This window comes from Vanessa cardui, chromosome 5, assembly GCF_905220365.1.
Source record: "Vanessa cardui chromosome 5, ilVanCard2.1, whole genome shotgun sequence".
Taxonomy (NCBI): Eukaryota; Metazoa; Arthropoda; class Insecta; order Lepidoptera; family Nymphalidae; genus Vanessa; species Vanessa cardui.
Genome location: NC_061127.1, coordinates 15,658,385 through 15,675,628, shown reverse-complemented (window position 1 = coordinate 15,675,628; position 17,244 = coordinate 15,658,385). Strand labels below are relative to the sequence as shown.

Here is a 17,244-nt window from a genome sequence, read left to right as displayed (position 1 = left end):
AAAACAGTAAGCTTTTATGTCTTTAAAATAATAACACAAAAAAGGTTATAGGTTTTTCGTTTAGCATTTTACCAATCTGTAGATTTTAATGAATGTTAATGCGACTCAGTTACACGAGGAAAAATATTCACGCAACCTCATTATAAAAGCACCATAATTATTATTATGTGATAACATTATTTATATAAATAAACTAAATTTTATGATTAACATTGACATTATTATGATAAGGTACACAATTTATACGAATACTATTAAATTTAATATACACTGTCCTATCTATTGGTTACATTTGAGCGGGTCACATTTTAACGGCACTACAAACACTACAATGATCGCACTCCACTCCGTCTGGCAGGCACTCTATGTGAAACGAATGGCGGCAATTGTACACTATTAAGTCCGAGGCGTTGGAGAGATCCCTTATTATAATGCGTCCTTGGCACACACTGCACAGAAATTCATCCGTCACTGATATTCCTCTTTGCTGATTGATGATCAGTTTCTCGTGCAAGTCGAAGTAATTCCTTAGAGTGATAACCTTGCAAGCTTCTTGCACAGACATCTGTAAATGGTAATCGCACATCATTTTCGCCAGCGAATCCTTCAAGTCTTTTATTTCGCATCCAGATTGTATATTTTCTATGAGCATTCTCGGATCCACGTAATTTCCTATTCTCTTAAGAAGCAAAGTAACACATTCCGGCTTGCCAACTGTATGCATGATGAGATCTGTCCATAATTCTTTATCATTGTGTTCTTGGCAGAAGTTAATGGCTTGGTTAATATCATTCAGTTTTTCTATAATAATTTGCAAAGCTTCCCTGGTGTTGCCAATACGGCCGAGTAGGAAAACCATTTCTGGGTAAAATTTGTTGTTTTGGCATACATCTAGGGCTTCTTGTATGGGATAGTTATCGCTACATTTCAGGAAGGGTAATAGTTTATTGCGAGCGTATTTTGCGTAGAGTGTAACAAGTTTGCCATGGTATCGTCCGTTCGGTTCCACTTTGCTGTAGGCATCGAGGTATTTAAATAAGTATTCATCGTTATTTTCGAGTTGTTTTTCGACGACTTCATAAGGAACTTTGGTCTTATCTTGCAACAATACAGATATTGCTTTATCACAGTCGAGGTTCATCAGATCAAATATTTTGTCATATATAACCGAGTACATGTTATGTTTCGTGATTAATGTAAACACGTCTTTGTGCTGTAATTTTAAGTACGTAGTCAGAGCTTTATCGTACTTCTTTTGGTAGCAATACAGCAACGCTAAGGCCTCTAAATATATATTTTTGTCAACTTCAGTTGTCAGTAAGTGTTCTAAAACTTCCTTGACAATTATACATGTCTTATACAAAGCAGGGTTCCACTCCTGAACCAGTTTTAGGAACCCATTTGGGTCGACTTTAAGGTATTCATAGAAAATAAGTTCATATATATGAGAACTTAAAGCTTGTTCTGGAATCCTAGGAACGTAAGAACTGATAGCGCGCAACTGATTGACCTCGGCGAATTTCAGAATCTGATTTTCCCACAAAACTTTATCATTTTTACATATTCTCGCACAAAGAATTGCCGCCTCTTCAAATAGGTGTTCCGATATCAAATGATCTAAATATTGGACTCCAACGGTAACTACGGAATGTTTCGATGTTTTTCCACCAACTTCTTCAAGGACAGACATCGCCTTTTCAAACCTTCCATTCTCAGTTAGCCAGTTGACTCTATCATCAATGTCGTACGGACTGGCGATGACTATGTCTTTAGGCGATACTATGAAGAATCTGTTCTCTTCAATGAGCATATCCAAATAATAGTCATTACAATTATATTCCTCGTAGCCCCGAATGGTGAGACTGTCACTAGCGATTTCACAGAATTCACAGTCTTTGTATTCAGCTACCGAGAGCACAGGTCTTTGAGATTTTTCGGTTTCAGGATCATTTTCTTTCGGAACACCGAGGATTACAAGTTGATCATCGAGTGGCCCTAAGCCACTGATGTAGGAATCAGTTTGAAACGTGTGTACTGGGTCGATGAGGTATTCCGTAACATCGCGCGTTTGTAGTTCGATTTGACTTCTCTTGCGTATAACACATATTCGAATCGTATCGACCCATCCAATCATTAGAGTTTTAGGGGCCGACCAAAGAAGATTACAGCGGAAATCTTCAATGGATCGGTTGGGATTTTTCTCCCATTGGATGAGACCTAGAGAACATCTCGCGACAAGGTCGTACACTCGCACGCCGACCTCGCTGGCCCAGGCTACGAATCGATCATGCCATGCTATTGCCTGCACATAGCCCTCACACTCACATAGAACTGTGCTACGTAGGCGGTTTAGAAAAGTTTTCTCATACAGTGTCAACTTGTTGTCACCTGTAATAAAATAATAGTTTTATAAGTTTAATTTCATTGACTCAGTTAACACATTTGTTATAGTATAAATGTATATATTTGAACTTGACATATACATAATGAATATGTACATACAGAACAATTTTTTTCTATCCAAAGTAAACAAATTTAGGTATCCTAATTAAGGATCAAAGAAATAGCAACTACTGATGAAAATATGATGTGACATTTAGTTGAATACAGTATCAAATAATATACATTGAATATAAATAGATCAAATATATATGCTACAAGGCTCAGGCTAGCAAAAAATGTCAGTCTGTTGGCTTTTGTGGTCAGTAAATGGATATCATATATCATACAGTCTATTGTAAACTATCAGATTGCATATCTAAATAATATTTCAATAAAATGATTGTGTTTGTTTTGTTTCTACTAATTTTAAAGTTGCAGATGCACAAGACTATTATATGCAGCATTTTTAGGATTGATGAAGTCTTAAAAAACTATAAGGCATTTACTGAGTCTATTCATCAAAAAAATATTATTATTAAATGTAAAATTGTTTTAAAGATGAACATGAGGGTCACCACTAATCACCATTAGTGGTCATGACTACCTAGACATACACCATAAGAAAAATTTACAATCAACATAACAAGCCCTACCATTAAGTCAGTCCTCATTTGTAAAACATTCATTCATTTATCATTACTAGGAAATCAAAATAATTTAATTATTCAAATAAATCTATGTCATTATTTTATAATATAACAATGAGCATTTAAATTAAAATAATCATATTTAAAAATAACAACAATGTGAGTTGGCTTCCCCGTTTCATTGATATTATATTTGGACAACTATTTAAAAATTATAAATTACTGAACATTTATTGTTTATATTTTATATAATTTTTATTGACACAGTACTTACAGCAAGATCTTTTTTAGCAAGAACTTTATACATTTGTAGTGAAATTCATAACAATCACAAAATGTTAATTGAGTCATTTGTATACAACTTGATATGGATAGAAAGAATATTGAAGCAACTTGATGACTTGACTTACTTAATTTTATGTTTTAATATTTGATTAATATATAAGCAATTATTAAAGTAATATGATATAAACCTGTAAGAAATCTCCTTCCTGAACCAGATTTAAAATAACAAGGATCCAAAGCAACAGACTTCACAACTCTTCCCAAAGTTAAATTATGAGTATTGTCGTCAGTGTACAGACCATACACCAGCACTTTGCCGTCGTCTGAGCAGCTGGCGATGTAGTCTCCATTCACGTCCACTGATATTTTGTTCACTGCGATAGCATGAGCTTGCAAATCCTTTTGATTGTTGTCTTGAGATATAGGCACTGTATTACCTTCGTGATCTAGTAAGTGTATTACTCCCCACTGAGTTCCAAGGCAAATAAACTTCGTATGAACGCAAATACAGCTTACAGCGTCTTTCAAGAGAATATTTTGAACGTCATTACCCATTCGATAATATTTAAGTTTGGGTTCCATTTTTCGATTTAAACTATCGCAGCTCCCTGAATTTATGGCCATTATAACACATGTAATAAAATCACATACTCGTTAGGAGCTGCTGAGTGTTGTGAATAACAAGGAAATTAAAATATATAATTTTCCTTTGCTCTATTGTTTCGATGTTTTCTTATTCATATTGACTGACATTGAGTATTGACTATTGACGTTTAAAATAGTGTTACAAACTTACAACCTAAGAACTAACTTCTTGATTAATAGATTGTTAATATTGCTATTTCAAATAATATATTATAATAATAATGTTAAAATCCAAGATTGGTGAAACATTTCTAATAACATTTATTGCACCCAATTGCTCTTAAGCCAAAGTTAGTATGACATATAAAATAAATACTTTAATTTTATGAAACTAAGCATATACCTAAATACCTTGTACAATTTAATAAAAATGGCGCCAAGATTTAAAAAAAGGTATATCTTTGATTTCTTGAAAAGTTTCTTTCTTGTGACTAAGCGTAAGCGATATCATATTAATACTTAGGAAAAATAACGTGCAATGGAAAAAAATAACAAACTTAATTCAAACCAATTACTATTACTTCAAAAATGTGAAAAACACTTGTCTACATTTGGTTTAAAAGTTATGACCACATTGATGCAACTCAATGGTATTTCACTTTACCCATGTTTTATATTTTCTCATACGTAAATTTCTAAATTCTTGACTTATTTAAAAGTACATTTTGATTTATTTTAGAAAGTCAAAATAAGAAAAACCATTTGAATCAATCAAAACAGTTTCACTCACAAAATAAAAGATTACTAAAGTAAGTGCTATAAATAATAAATTATGTAAAGTTGTTTCTTATCTACATATAATGAAATGAAATTCAAACTTTGCAATAAATTTACTACATTTTTCAGATTTAATGAGTCTAATGGATATGTAACACCCTTAACAATGAATGTAGAAAATACAATTACAAATGAAGGTAACAATAATATTCCAGTAGCGACATCACTGGATTTATTAACAACATCCGATTTTAATAAAGACATGAATGTAAGAAATGAAATCAGTGAATATATTATTTCAACAACATCTGATAATACCTTAGAGTTAGCATCTCCATATCAGTGTTCAAATCAAGCCAATGAATTACATAACGAGAAAATTGAGCCAGCTAAAGCTATTCCGTGGAATGATATGTTCGATAGCGAAATCTTTAAGGAAATCTATGACTCAGATAACGATACCAATGATACTATGCAAAAGAATAATTTAAATCCTCCTTATATTGAATGTCCTTCAAATAAAAGTAAGATACAACAAGAATTAGATCACGTAGAAATTTGTGATACTGAAAGGAAACGTAAAAATAAAACTAAAGTCGTAGAGTCGTTGACAAAGAAAACAAAAACAAGTGAACAAAATAAGCCGACTACTAAAAATATATTTCGAAAAGAAAAATATAAGACTACCGTCAAAAATTGGCTCAATTGTGTCGATCCAAATAATAGAGTGGAACCGGAAACCCTCGACCAAGATGGCAATGAAAGTGATTGTAACACACTTAAAGCGAGAATTGGCATTGAAACGTCACCAAACAAAGACAAATATTCAAACGAGGCAGTTATCAAACACAAAAGTAACAAAAAGGTTGTACAAGCGCGATTGGCTAATAAGGACGGAATAATGAAATTTAAGAAACCAATCAAAGAAACTGATGTTAATAAAGTAGAAAACTGTGATGCCGAGAGCAATAACGAGAAAGAAAAACTTATAAATTGCAAAAATTCAAAGGCAAAGAAGGATAAAAAGGTTGCAAAGTTCGTCGCGCCAATTAAATCACAGTTGCCGGTTAAAGATCTAACATACAATGTAATTCTCGTAAATGACAACAATTTCACAGAACATAGAAGTGCATTAGATTCTATAAGCAATTGTGAAATTGTTACAATATTAATGTATAGGTATGATTACAGTTAACAGTATTTACATGATATTTACAAATTTCAACCATTTTATCAATTGGTACTGTAATGTTGTCTCTCACCCGTACTTAGCTAACGCAATCTAGCTCGTCTGGCTGTTCGGAACAGTCTTTTAAATTGCATCTTAGTGTCAATTTTGCTTCTGTTCATTTTCAATGTTGTCTGATCCCCTCGTCACCAATAGTAACCCTACAGAAACTCATTACCCATATTAATCATATATTTTATTGAAGTAGCCTATCCTTTTTATAGTTTTTGCCGAAATGAACGGTCTTGACTCATTCAATCAATGAATTTTATTCAAGGTTTCTGAGATCGTGTCTGAAAATGTTTTATTTTTTTATATGATTTACATATTGATGTGTATTTTAAATAATGAATATGCTTGAAATCCAAAGGTAAAAAGTGACTATGGTAGCCGCTAGTAAAATGGGATGTGTAGTTTGGTTTTGTCGGTAGTGTCAATAATATTCCTTACTAAGTAACTCAGTACTAAGTTGTATAACTTCTGTACAGTAACGGATACAATCAACTGAACAGCCAGCACACAGACGTCAATTGCGTTTCTGAAGGAATCCTGCTCTATGTAGATGATATATTCTATTATTTACAAGGATACATAAATGGTTGCACGTAAGGCAGTTTCTTTAATTTTTATTTGCCTTCCTGACCGAGTGTTGTTGTGGTCACGTGTTATCGTATCTTCAGAAATTCCAGTACCTATGCGAACTGTGTGAGGAAATTAAAGGTACCCCTGTGTTGGAAATTATAAAATCTTGTGTGAATGCAAACTCGTTTGATCTGTTAGACTAACGTGAAAGAATAGAATTCGACCAGGAGAACATTACCAATTTACTACTAACTTAAAATTGGTTCGATTTTTCAGTGAAACATTGCGAAAAATATTTTCAAACAATGTGCTAATTTGTTACGAAGCCAAAGAGTTGATTATATATCTGAAGAGTCAATTTAAGCTCTCATTCACGGCTTTAAATGTTATAGACGTGAAGGTACCGTGTATTAAATATCAAAATAACTAAATCATATAATTATTCACCTGTTTTCGTTCATGTGATGTTCAAAAATGTTTCTCAATGTGCGGCAGATTGGGTCGGATCTGCTAAATCCTGACAATCCACCAGAACACTTCTCTGACGTGCAGAAACTTCTAGACTTCGTACCAAGTTTCACGATCGCTACTGACTGCTCTTTGCAAAAGGCCGCCTGGTACCTTACCCTGCTAAAGGAGAGCTCGGTCAAATTAAGAGATATGCTGATAGAAAACGGTCTTTGGAAGGTTTTTGAGGACATTGAAATGAAGATACTGCTGATAGTTGCTGGTTATAAAATATTTGTTTTTGTTTTTTTGTTTTTGTTTTGTTTTTATGGTATATGTTGGCGGACGAGCACCACCATAAGTGGTCACCATTACCCATAGACAATGACGCTGTAAGAAATATTAACTATTCCTTACATCGTTAATGTGCCACCAACCTTGGGAACTAAGATGTTCCTTGTGCCTGTAGTTACGCTGACTCACTCACCCTTCAAACCGGAACACAACAATACTGAGTACTGTTGTTTGTCGGTAGAATAACTGATGAGTGGGTGGTACCTACCCAGACGGGCTTGCACAAAGCCCTACCACCAAGTAAATGTAAAAAAGTATTTATGTAGTTTTAATTCTATTAAAAAACCTTCCTGTTAATAGTAATTACATTCTTGGAGTTATTATAGGATTATTTTAGGGTCAACATATCGCACACACAACAATTAGTCTATTTCTATATATATTATCCCATATATAGATATGCAACATCTCGGCGTGGCCGTGGATGTGGACGAGCTGAAGTCAATGGAAAACATTTTGATGATCCGCATGAAGGAAATAGAAAGCGATTGCTACAAGGCCGCCGGGAAGACTTTCCAGATCAATTCGTCGCTGCAAGTGCGGACCATCCTCTACGACGAGCTGAAGCTAGACACGAAGTCCAATGTGAAGATACGGGAGACGATCTCCAGGGGGGCCAAGTCTACGGCGGAAGCCATGGTGAATGATCAACTGGAAATGAACACAAACTATTGTTGCTCAGAGATTAGCCGGACACAACAGAGGTGTAATAGTGCGGGCGTGGTAGTTTGAGGGGGCAGAATGTCTAGTCGATATCCCTTCACGCTCACAGTGCCCCAGTGCTGACGAGACGAACACACCGAGTCTTTGGAGTGTTCGTCTCCATTGCCTGTCAAATCAAATGATTTTTTTTTTTTAATTATGAGACAACATCACATACATTACTCTGATTCCAATGTAAGTAGTTGAAGCACTTGTGTTATGGAAATCAGAAGTAACAACGGTACCACAAACACCCAACATAGAAAACTAATGGTAATCTATATTGACTCGGCCGGGAATCGAGCTCGGGACCTCGGAGTGGCGTACCCTTGAAAACCGGTATACACACCACTCGACCATGGAGGTCGTCAAATCAATTTATTCAAGTAAACTTCACAAAGAAGCGTTTTTGAATCGTCAACAATTAAATACTACCACCGTTTCGGAAAGCAGCGTCTAGCGAGAAGAAACGGCAAGAAACTCGGATAGTTGCTCTTTTTAAATAAACAGATTTACAATGCTGTTGTAAATGTGCAATTTACAGTAATTAGTGTCCCATGATGGAACACGAGCCTATCTCCAGGCGTTTCTTTCTAAAAAGTACTCTTTTAATGAATAATATGATTTATTTATTAATTTAGTCTTAATAATCTTTTTAAATTTTGAGAATGGTAAATTTATTATATTCTCTGCCATGGCCTGGCCACTTTATCGATTTTGGTGTAATTTGTTATGAAGCTTGATCTCCATGGATGGACACAGACTAATTTTCAGTCTGCTAAAACGTTTTGCCCAACCTCTAACCCGCGAGCGAAGCAGTAGGCAATAGTTAAGTGGAAATCACTTAAGAGGCCCTTGATCGATCTCTGTTTCAGCTTCGCAGCTTGACAACGGTGCATCCGCTTCCGAAGTTGATTCTAGAGTACAGGCACCTGCACAAGGCACACGCGACCTTCCTAGTGGGTATCGCCCAGCACGTCAGAGATGGAGTCGTCAAGCCCACTTGGTTCTAATTTAATTAATATTTAAATATACTTTGAACATTATTCAACTGATTCTTTACAGAACTGTCTACGTAATTGGCGGAACTATGTAGCAAAAAATACCTTGATTATGAATCATTTAATTGTGTTTTAATTGGAAAATCCACCATGGACTATTGAGGGTATAGTGCATGAGAAATCAATTAAACCATCGCGTTAAATTGTTGTATAAATTACTGAATTACTAAACGTGTTTTACATGTTATTACTATTTATTGGATTAAAGCTTTTTAAAATATTGTTGTGTACGTGGACTAGCGCATGGATCACTTGATTGTGATCTACATTGCCTATAGATGTCAATGTAAGAAATATGGACCATTCCTCTTATCATCAGTGTTATCAATGTTGGAAGCTAAAATATTGTCCTTTGTACCTATTGTTACATTGGCTCGCTCATTTTTTTAACCGTTGTACAATAAACTTAAATACTAATACTAACTATGGTTGTTGGATCTTAATTTCTAAAATTGTGACTTTCGATTATTTAGTTTGACCTGTGCAGGAATCAAACTGCAGCAGCGACGGGTCGTATAGCGGCCAACAATCCTAATCTCCAGGCCATTCCCAAGAAACCTTTCAACCTCGTCTTGTTTCCGACGGATGGAGACGATGGTGAGAAAAGTAACAAATTCTAGTCAGTCATCAGGTTTGTCGTTAAAGGTAACGGCTTACCGGGATGATGTTACCGAGCTCGGACATACCATGGCAATGTTTTTAAATATCGCTTTATAACAAGTTATCCTTGTTACTGTGTGCCCTTTTATTATGTATCGTATTTTGATGCGGATTAGGGAAGCTTTTTGTGATGTGGGTGATGATATCCTCCTCACCGACTTCGACCTCTGCAATGGTCGAGGGGGACTTGAGACTACTCGAGACGATCAAGAGAGGACGGTGGTCCTGCTATCGCACTGTCAAAAAAAATCCACTTTGTTTCCTGTGGGTAGTGACTCCAGTCCCCCCCGCTCGCTTTAGACCGAAGGCTAACCTGAGGGCGCGCCTCGTCCGCAGCGCGGCGGCGCGTGTGTCTGCGGCGCGCGGTGCGGGCGCGCGCGGGGCGGGCGCTGCTGGCGGCGGACTTCCGCCACGTGGAGTGCCGCGTGCTGGCGCGCCGCGCGCACGACGAGCGCCTGCGCCGCGCGCTCGCGCAGCCCGACCTGTTCGCGACCCTCGCGCAGCTGTGGTGAGCCGCGCCCCGACCCGAGGCACTGCGAGGGGGGGGGGGGGCTCACTGACTTCCCGGTCCGGCAGGTCTCGCGAGGCGCCGGCGGCGGTGTCGGCCGAGCTGCGCGAGCGCACCAAGCGGCTCGTGTACGCGAGCGTGTACGGCGCCGGCGCCCGGAAGCTCATGGAGATCCTCGACGTGGACTACGAGCGCGCGCTCTCCATTGTGACCAGTTTTAACAGTTGAGTGAGCGAGAGTATGTGACCGGTCTCTAGGATACATTTTTTTTTTTTTTATGGAATAGGTGGCAAACGAGCAGGAGGCTCACCTGATGGAAAGTGACTACCACCGCCTATGGACATCTGCAACACCAGGGGACTTGCAGGTGCGTTGCCGGCCTTTAAGAAAGGAGTACGCTCTTTTCTTGAAGGTTCCCATGTCGTATCGGTTCGGAAAAACCGCCGGCGAAAGCTGGTTCCACAGAGTGGTTGTGCGAGGCAGAAAATGTCTAAGAAATCGCGCTGTTGTGGATTTTCGGACATCAATATTTGCTGCCAAGCGAAAAACACTCTTATTTTTAACAGGTACATTCCCATCGCTCAAAAATTTTAGTAAGTCGATAGTGACGGAGTGCGAGAAGCGCGACGGCCGCCTGGCGCTCGCGAGCGGGCGGGCGCGGACCTTCCGCGACATCAGCAGCTCCAACTTCGCAGACAAGTCGCACGCGGAACGACAGGCCGTCAACTTTATCATTCAAGGTTCATATCACACATTTCTCATTAGATCAAAAGGAGATTTCAGGGATTCCTCTATATGTTCCCTTTCTAACGATCCTTCAGGTACGGCAGCTGACTTGTGCAAAACAGCGATGATCCTAACTATGGACAAGTTGAGAAATGCAGATCCACCGATTGATGGCCATCTGATCCTGCAAATACACGACGAGCTCGTTTGGGAAGTGCTGGAGGAACACCTGGACAGAGCTGCCGGTGAGGTTATACTGCGTATGAGAGGGCCATGGATCATTTTAATGTTACACAATTTCTACCGATAGAGTACCAACTGCAAAGATTGACATTTAAAATTGACACAGAATTAAATTACCGGTTTTTGGGGATAGAATTGAGAGGATATAATTATTGGCACGGCGGAAGAGTAATTAATAGTCTAGAGTAGTTTAATATACTGACGGTAAGTCACTACCATCGCCCATAGACATTGACGCTATAAGAACTGCCAGTACGTCATCGAGCTTGATTTTATGTTTTAATGTGTTGATAACATCGATCGATCCTCCGTTGCAACTTTATCGATGTTTTTCCGCCGCCGACCGCACGGAGCCGTATTATTCCAGCCATTATCAAAACGACGATGGAAAATTGCGGTCGAGAATGCGGCATGGACGTCGCCCTACCCGTGGCGATGTATCGCGGGAAGAGTTGGGGGGAAATGGAAGAATTCGTTCCGAAGGAGATTGTATAGCACCTACATGGTTATTATTAGGTATTAGTCAAATATTTTTGTAGTTGATCTATTTTATAAGTCTATTCCGCTAAAATACACCGAAACATTTGTTAGAGTCGGCTTCGGTGCAAGTATTTTGTTTCCTGGGAGTTCGACTCGTGGAATAGACTAGGTATTTAGGTTTTATGTCGTCAAATTGAGACGATACACATAGAAATACTTACTGCTGACCTAGTCTCTACTACTTTTGGGGACCCTTCTCATAAGCAGTGGATGGTTTAAGATCCACACCTGTGAAGATTAAAGGTCATAGCTCATTAGAGCCACCCGGCACCCGACCCTCACCGCCTCAACTAGTGCGGTTGTTTGTATGGATTTCTATGGGTATACGCTTATTACATCAACTCCGGATCGCCTCGCTCGCAAGTTGCCCACGCGTGGGCGGCGCGTGGACCACTCGGTGACAACTCGCAACTCGCGACCTGCTGACCTTAACTCATCCACTGTTCTAATTAGATTTATTTGAATACTCATGTGAATTCCATCCCACACGTGTTTTCGCGCGGCGCCGAGCATGCGATGAGTTGTAAACACAAGTCTTCGACTAAGCTCTACGAACTCAGGCTTTCTAGTAATTGGTACAGGTTCTCATAAATGCATGAAAATAATAACACAGTTGATATCTTCTTATGTATATTTCCAATGAGTACAATAACTTTCTTATTAAAATAATAGCTGAATATAGATCACACATTAAATAATACAATGTAAAAATACAAAATACATAAATGGAAAAACAATAAAGACCAAAAAGAGTATAGTTAACAAAACATTTACAATATATAGAATTACAAACAACTATCAATGGATTAAATCCCATTATTCGAGTACATTTTTAAAATATCATTTCGTTTAGTGTATTTGTATTAATAAAAAAAAATGGAAACATAAATTTAATAAATATGTCATGTTAATTTCGTACTTTTTTTTGACATCGCTATTCCTATTTTTTCACGATTTAATATCCAATTTCTGAAAAACTTAAAGTAAAATTAACTTATTTTACTTAATCTGACAGTCGGTGTCAACTGATAACACAATAGGTGGCCAATGAGCGTTGAGATTAAAGTTAACTTAACTAGACTTTGATTAACTATTCAAAAACCGGTGGTAAGTCAAAAGAACTATATTTATAAACTATGTATTAACGAGTTTCGCCATTCGCTATAATTATATAATTGTCTTTTGTTTTTATTGTTATATTCAAGTAGGAACACAAATTTAAAAAAACATATAAATATAAACCTCCTCCGGCCTTTCCAATTGTTATGGGTTACAAACTAAGAGCCGTCTAACATCACCGCTAAATACCTTTTAACGTCTAATAGGTTTTATCAAAAAGTATGAATATTATTAACACATTCAATTCTGCTATGATGGTATTATTTCACGTTTTAGCTTTTGTGCATCGTTTTTGAGATAGCAAAAATAGATACAAGAAAATATAGAATAGCTTTTGAGTTTCTAGGGCTCAGCGCCCTACCACTGACTATGGGAAATATGAGGTTATTCTTAATCTGAATCGCAATAAACGGATGTCGTACAAAATATATTACTAAAACATAAATAAAAGTATCGTATGCCTTTGATACAATACAATGATTACAAACATTAATTAAATCTCTGATGACCTACATTTTTGCGATTCTTTTAAAATGACTCTTGACAATAAATTCTGTGAATACAAGTTACAAAAATGCAACATTAGCAGTTGCGAAAAACGTAAATGAATAATAATGATTTAAATAAATATTTCATTTTCCTTTAATAAAGATCAAATAAATAGCTGCTCATTTTTTCACACTAAAAAAATACCAACAATATCAAAAGTAGCTTGACAAACATATACTTATATACATATATATACGGACGAGGTTACATTTCTTCGGTGATAATATATATTTTATACAAAAATATTTATAGGAACTAATTTTATACATCAAACTAAAAATAACTAGCCTCGTATACTTTATAATACGTAGCTTTAAAAGTTATGTATTATATAAGCTAAGTATTAATTAAAGGTAATTAAAGAAATAATTAATTTAGATTTTTTTTAGAAACAAATAATTTTAATAAACAAATGAGGTATATATCAAAACAAATAAAATGAACCCGCTTATCGATTATTCATCTTAACTAACAAGTTGAGCGTCGAGAGATATTTCATGACATACAAGCTTTTATTCATAAATCTCACCATCACCATTATGTTAAGTAGTTTTTTTAAGAAAGTCTTTCATTTAGAACCTATTCTGTAACAAGAAACTCGAAACTCACCGCTGAACACTAAAAGCCAGATTATATATCCGACATCAACGGAAATAGTAATAAACTGTAAAGAATACACGCATTAAATGGCGTGTGAATTGGTCTCTTACAGGATCGCACAGCCCACACACATTGAGATTAAATCAAAATTGATTTAAGTAAAATGTACTAATATCGATTTATTTGATGACGTCGAGACTTTCCCAAAGCGGTTATTTGCTACAGTGTTTACGATTTAGAGGAGGACCATATCGACCATGTCTTATGTTTTCTTACAAGGGGAGGGAAGGAGTTCCGATAGTTTTTATGTAAGATTTAAAATAAACGCTAAGTTAAATTTATATCAAAAAGCGCGGGAAACAGTTTACTCGAAAAATAAATATAAATATAAAATATATATATTTTAAACAAGGTAGGGGGGCGTCGAGCTACTCTTACTTTTACTTATAATAGAGAATGAGGATTAAAAACTAGGGAAATTAGTCTTATGTAATAAATGAATGGTCCCTTATGTGATACGATATGAAGCTATTAATGCTCCAATGGGAAGTATCTCTTAAAGTTGCAATTGATTGTTTTGGAAACTATTTAATTATAAATAATTTAACTTCTGACCATTGTGGTCAGAAGTTTTCATTAAAACACAAAGAAATAAATCATTTAAAAAAAATAACATACAGGCCAATAACGGCTAACAAATTACATTGTTTTAAAGATATTGTGGCGTATAAATTGTCTAATCTAGATCTTACGACACAGGATCCAAATGAGCTTTATAATTCATTTTTTGAAGTAATACTAAAAGAATTTAACAATATATTTAAAATGAAATCATGTTATAGTAACACAAAATTAAAGTTTAGTGACTGGGCTACTGTTGGTATTTATAAAAGTAGAAATAAATTATACGACTTATATGATATGAGGCGGTGGAATCGAAGCGTAGCCTTTTTAGAATACGTCATTAAATATTCCAAAATTTTTAAAACAGTATGCATTTCTGCTAAGTCCTTATATTTAAAGAAAAAAATCCTGGATTCTGATAATAGAATTAAAGCCACATGGGATGTTATTAGTAGTGTTAGTGGAAAACCCAAAAAGGAAATGATACCAATAGAATTGAACACAGGTAGTAGATACACGAGTTCTGAATTAGAGGTTGCTAATTTATTTGAATCATTTTTTGATAAAGTACCCCATAAAATAACATTTCATTTAAAATCATCTACATCAAATGCAGCTAGGTTATTAAATAATAGTGTTTCTAAATGCGTTATTGATTTTTCATTTGAAACGGTTTCTGCAATAGATGTCATAAAAGTATTTAAAACTATAAATATTAAAAAAACTAACGACATATGGGGCATTTCGGTAAAATTTTTTAATAACATCATATACGATATTGCTCCGTATATAGCAGTAATTTTTAACAAGAGTTTGGACACGGGTTCATTTCCTAACTTGTTAAAATGTAGTAAAGTTTTACCACTTTTTAAAACTGGAAACAGAAGCGATCCCAGTAATTACAGGCCTATTTCAATACTCCCATCCTTAAGTAAAATTTTCGAAAAAATTATTTTAAATCAACTTCTCGTCCATTTCGGTACAAATGCTATTTTTCATGGTGAGCAATTCGGTTTTAGAAGAGGTCGCTCGACAACTGATGCGGGAATTGCGCTTCTCAAACATATTTACGATGCTTGGGTGAAATCACAGAACGCTATTGGAGTATTCTGTGATTTATCTAAAGCATTCGATTGTGTAGAACACGAAACGCTTCTTTATAAGCTCAAATATTACGGTGTTAAAGGTAAAGCTCTTGATCTCATCGCTTCATATTTAAGTCAAAGAATCCAGCAAGTTTTCATTAATGGAATAAAGTCTTCTGGATCTACGTTAAAAATGGGAGTTCCACAAGGTTCAATTTTGGGTCCCTTTCTATTCCTAGTATATATAAATGATCTTCCTTTCTATGTTAAGGGTATTTGTGATATAGTGTTGTTTGCTGACGATACTTCGCTGATTTTTAAGGTTGACAGGAAAAAAAATGACTATGACGATGTGAACGGTGCATTATCACAGATACACAATTGGTTTACAGTAAATAATTTAGTTTTGAATACTCAAAAAACAAAATGTGTAGTTTTTACCCTACCTAATGTTAGCAAGCAAAATTATAATATATCTTTAAATGGTGACCGTCTTGAAGTAGCTGATACTACGGTCTTTTTAGGAATAGAATTGGATTCCAGACTTCAGTGGACTTCTCATTTATCATCCCTAACAGGAAGACTCAGCTCCGCAACATACGCGGTTAGAAAAGTTAGACAACTAACTGATATTGATACCGCTCGTTTAGTTTATTTTGGTTATTTTCACAGTATTATGTCATATGGCATATTACTTTGGGGTAACGCTGCAGATATTGAATCTGTCTTTATTTTACAAAAGAGAGCAATTCGGTTTATTTATAATCTTGGAGCTAGAGACTCTCTTCGGGATGTTTTTAACAGAGTAGGAATACTTACTGTTGCGTCGCAATATATTTACAACAATATCATGTATATTCACAGTAACATTGATCACTTTCATAAAATCAGTGATAATCATTGTATATGCACTAGAAGTAAGGATAAACTTATAACGCCAAGTTTCCGACTCCGCAAAGTCAATAGATCCTTCTTGGGGCAAGGTATCCGTTTCTATAATAAAATTCCGCAGAAATTTTTAACTTTGCCGTTTAGTAAATTCAAATCGTTTGTTAAAAATACATTGGTAGAAAAAGCATACTATTCGATACAAGATTTTGTAGATGATAAAAAAGCGTGGAGTTAATACCTGTTGACTTCCAAGCAGGATGCATTAATTGAAATAATTGTATTTAATTAACATGACGTTGTATTTTTTAAATGTTAAAAAAGAGTAACTACTGAGTTTCTTGCCGGTTCTTCTCGGTAGAATCTACTTTCCGAACCGGTGGTAGCTTCACTTAATTGTAAAATGACGATTCAAAAGTGCTTATAAAAGCCTACTTGAATAAAGTTTATTTTGATTTTGATTTTGATTTTTGATTTTTAGATTTGTAACTTTTGTTATGGCGAGATTTATAAACCTAAGTGTACAATATTGACGAAGTGAGTTATTGCAAACATATGTATCATATACACTTTGGTGCAGATAATATTTAAATTAGAAAAGATTGTGCGAAACACAAGATAGATCTTGTGTTTCGCAGAATCTAAAGTTATT

The 17,244-nt window shown here is 35.8% G+C and overlaps 2 protein-coding genes across 2 annotated transcripts; one reads left to right on the top strand and one right to left on the bottom strand.

Annotated features, from left to right (window-relative positions):
• On the bottom strand, positions 1–4,077 carry LOC124529756 (vacuolar protein sorting-associated protein 41 homolog). Its single transcript, XM_047103662.1, has 2 exons — positions 3,503–4,077; positions 1–2,388 (listed from the first exon to the last, which is right to left on the bottom strand). The coding sequence occupies exons 1-2, from the start codon at positions 3,936–3,938 to the stop codon at positions 302–304; spliced, it is 2,523 nt and encodes an 840-aa protein (XP_046959618.1). The 5' UTR covers positions 3,939–4,077; the 3' UTR covers positions 1–301.
• Positions 4,078–4,842: 765 nt separating this feature from the next.
• On the top strand, positions 4,843–11,682 carry LOC124529856 (DNA polymerase nu-like). Its single transcript, XM_047103786.1, is given in 11 exon segments — positions 4,843–5,855; positions 6,763–6,886; positions 6,982–7,216; positions 7,685–7,926; positions 8,865–8,995; positions 9,538–9,686; positions 10,086–10,218; positions 10,287–10,441; positions 10,785–10,958; positions 11,040–11,189; positions 11,555–11,682. Coding segments are annotated over 11 exon segments (2,634 nt in total).
• Positions 11,683–17,244: the final 5,562 nt, after the last annotated feature.

Bases quoted from the DNA above. Each gene is read 5' to 3' on its own strand.
- LOC124529756 (XM_047103662.1), bottom strand. From the start codon at position 3,938: ATGGCCATAAATTCAGGGAGCTGCGATAGTTTAAATCGAAAAATGGAA. The intron at 2,389-3,502 runs GTTTATATCATA...ATTTTATTACAG, and splicing joins AGGAAGGAGATTTCTTACAG to GTGACAACAAGTTGACACTG.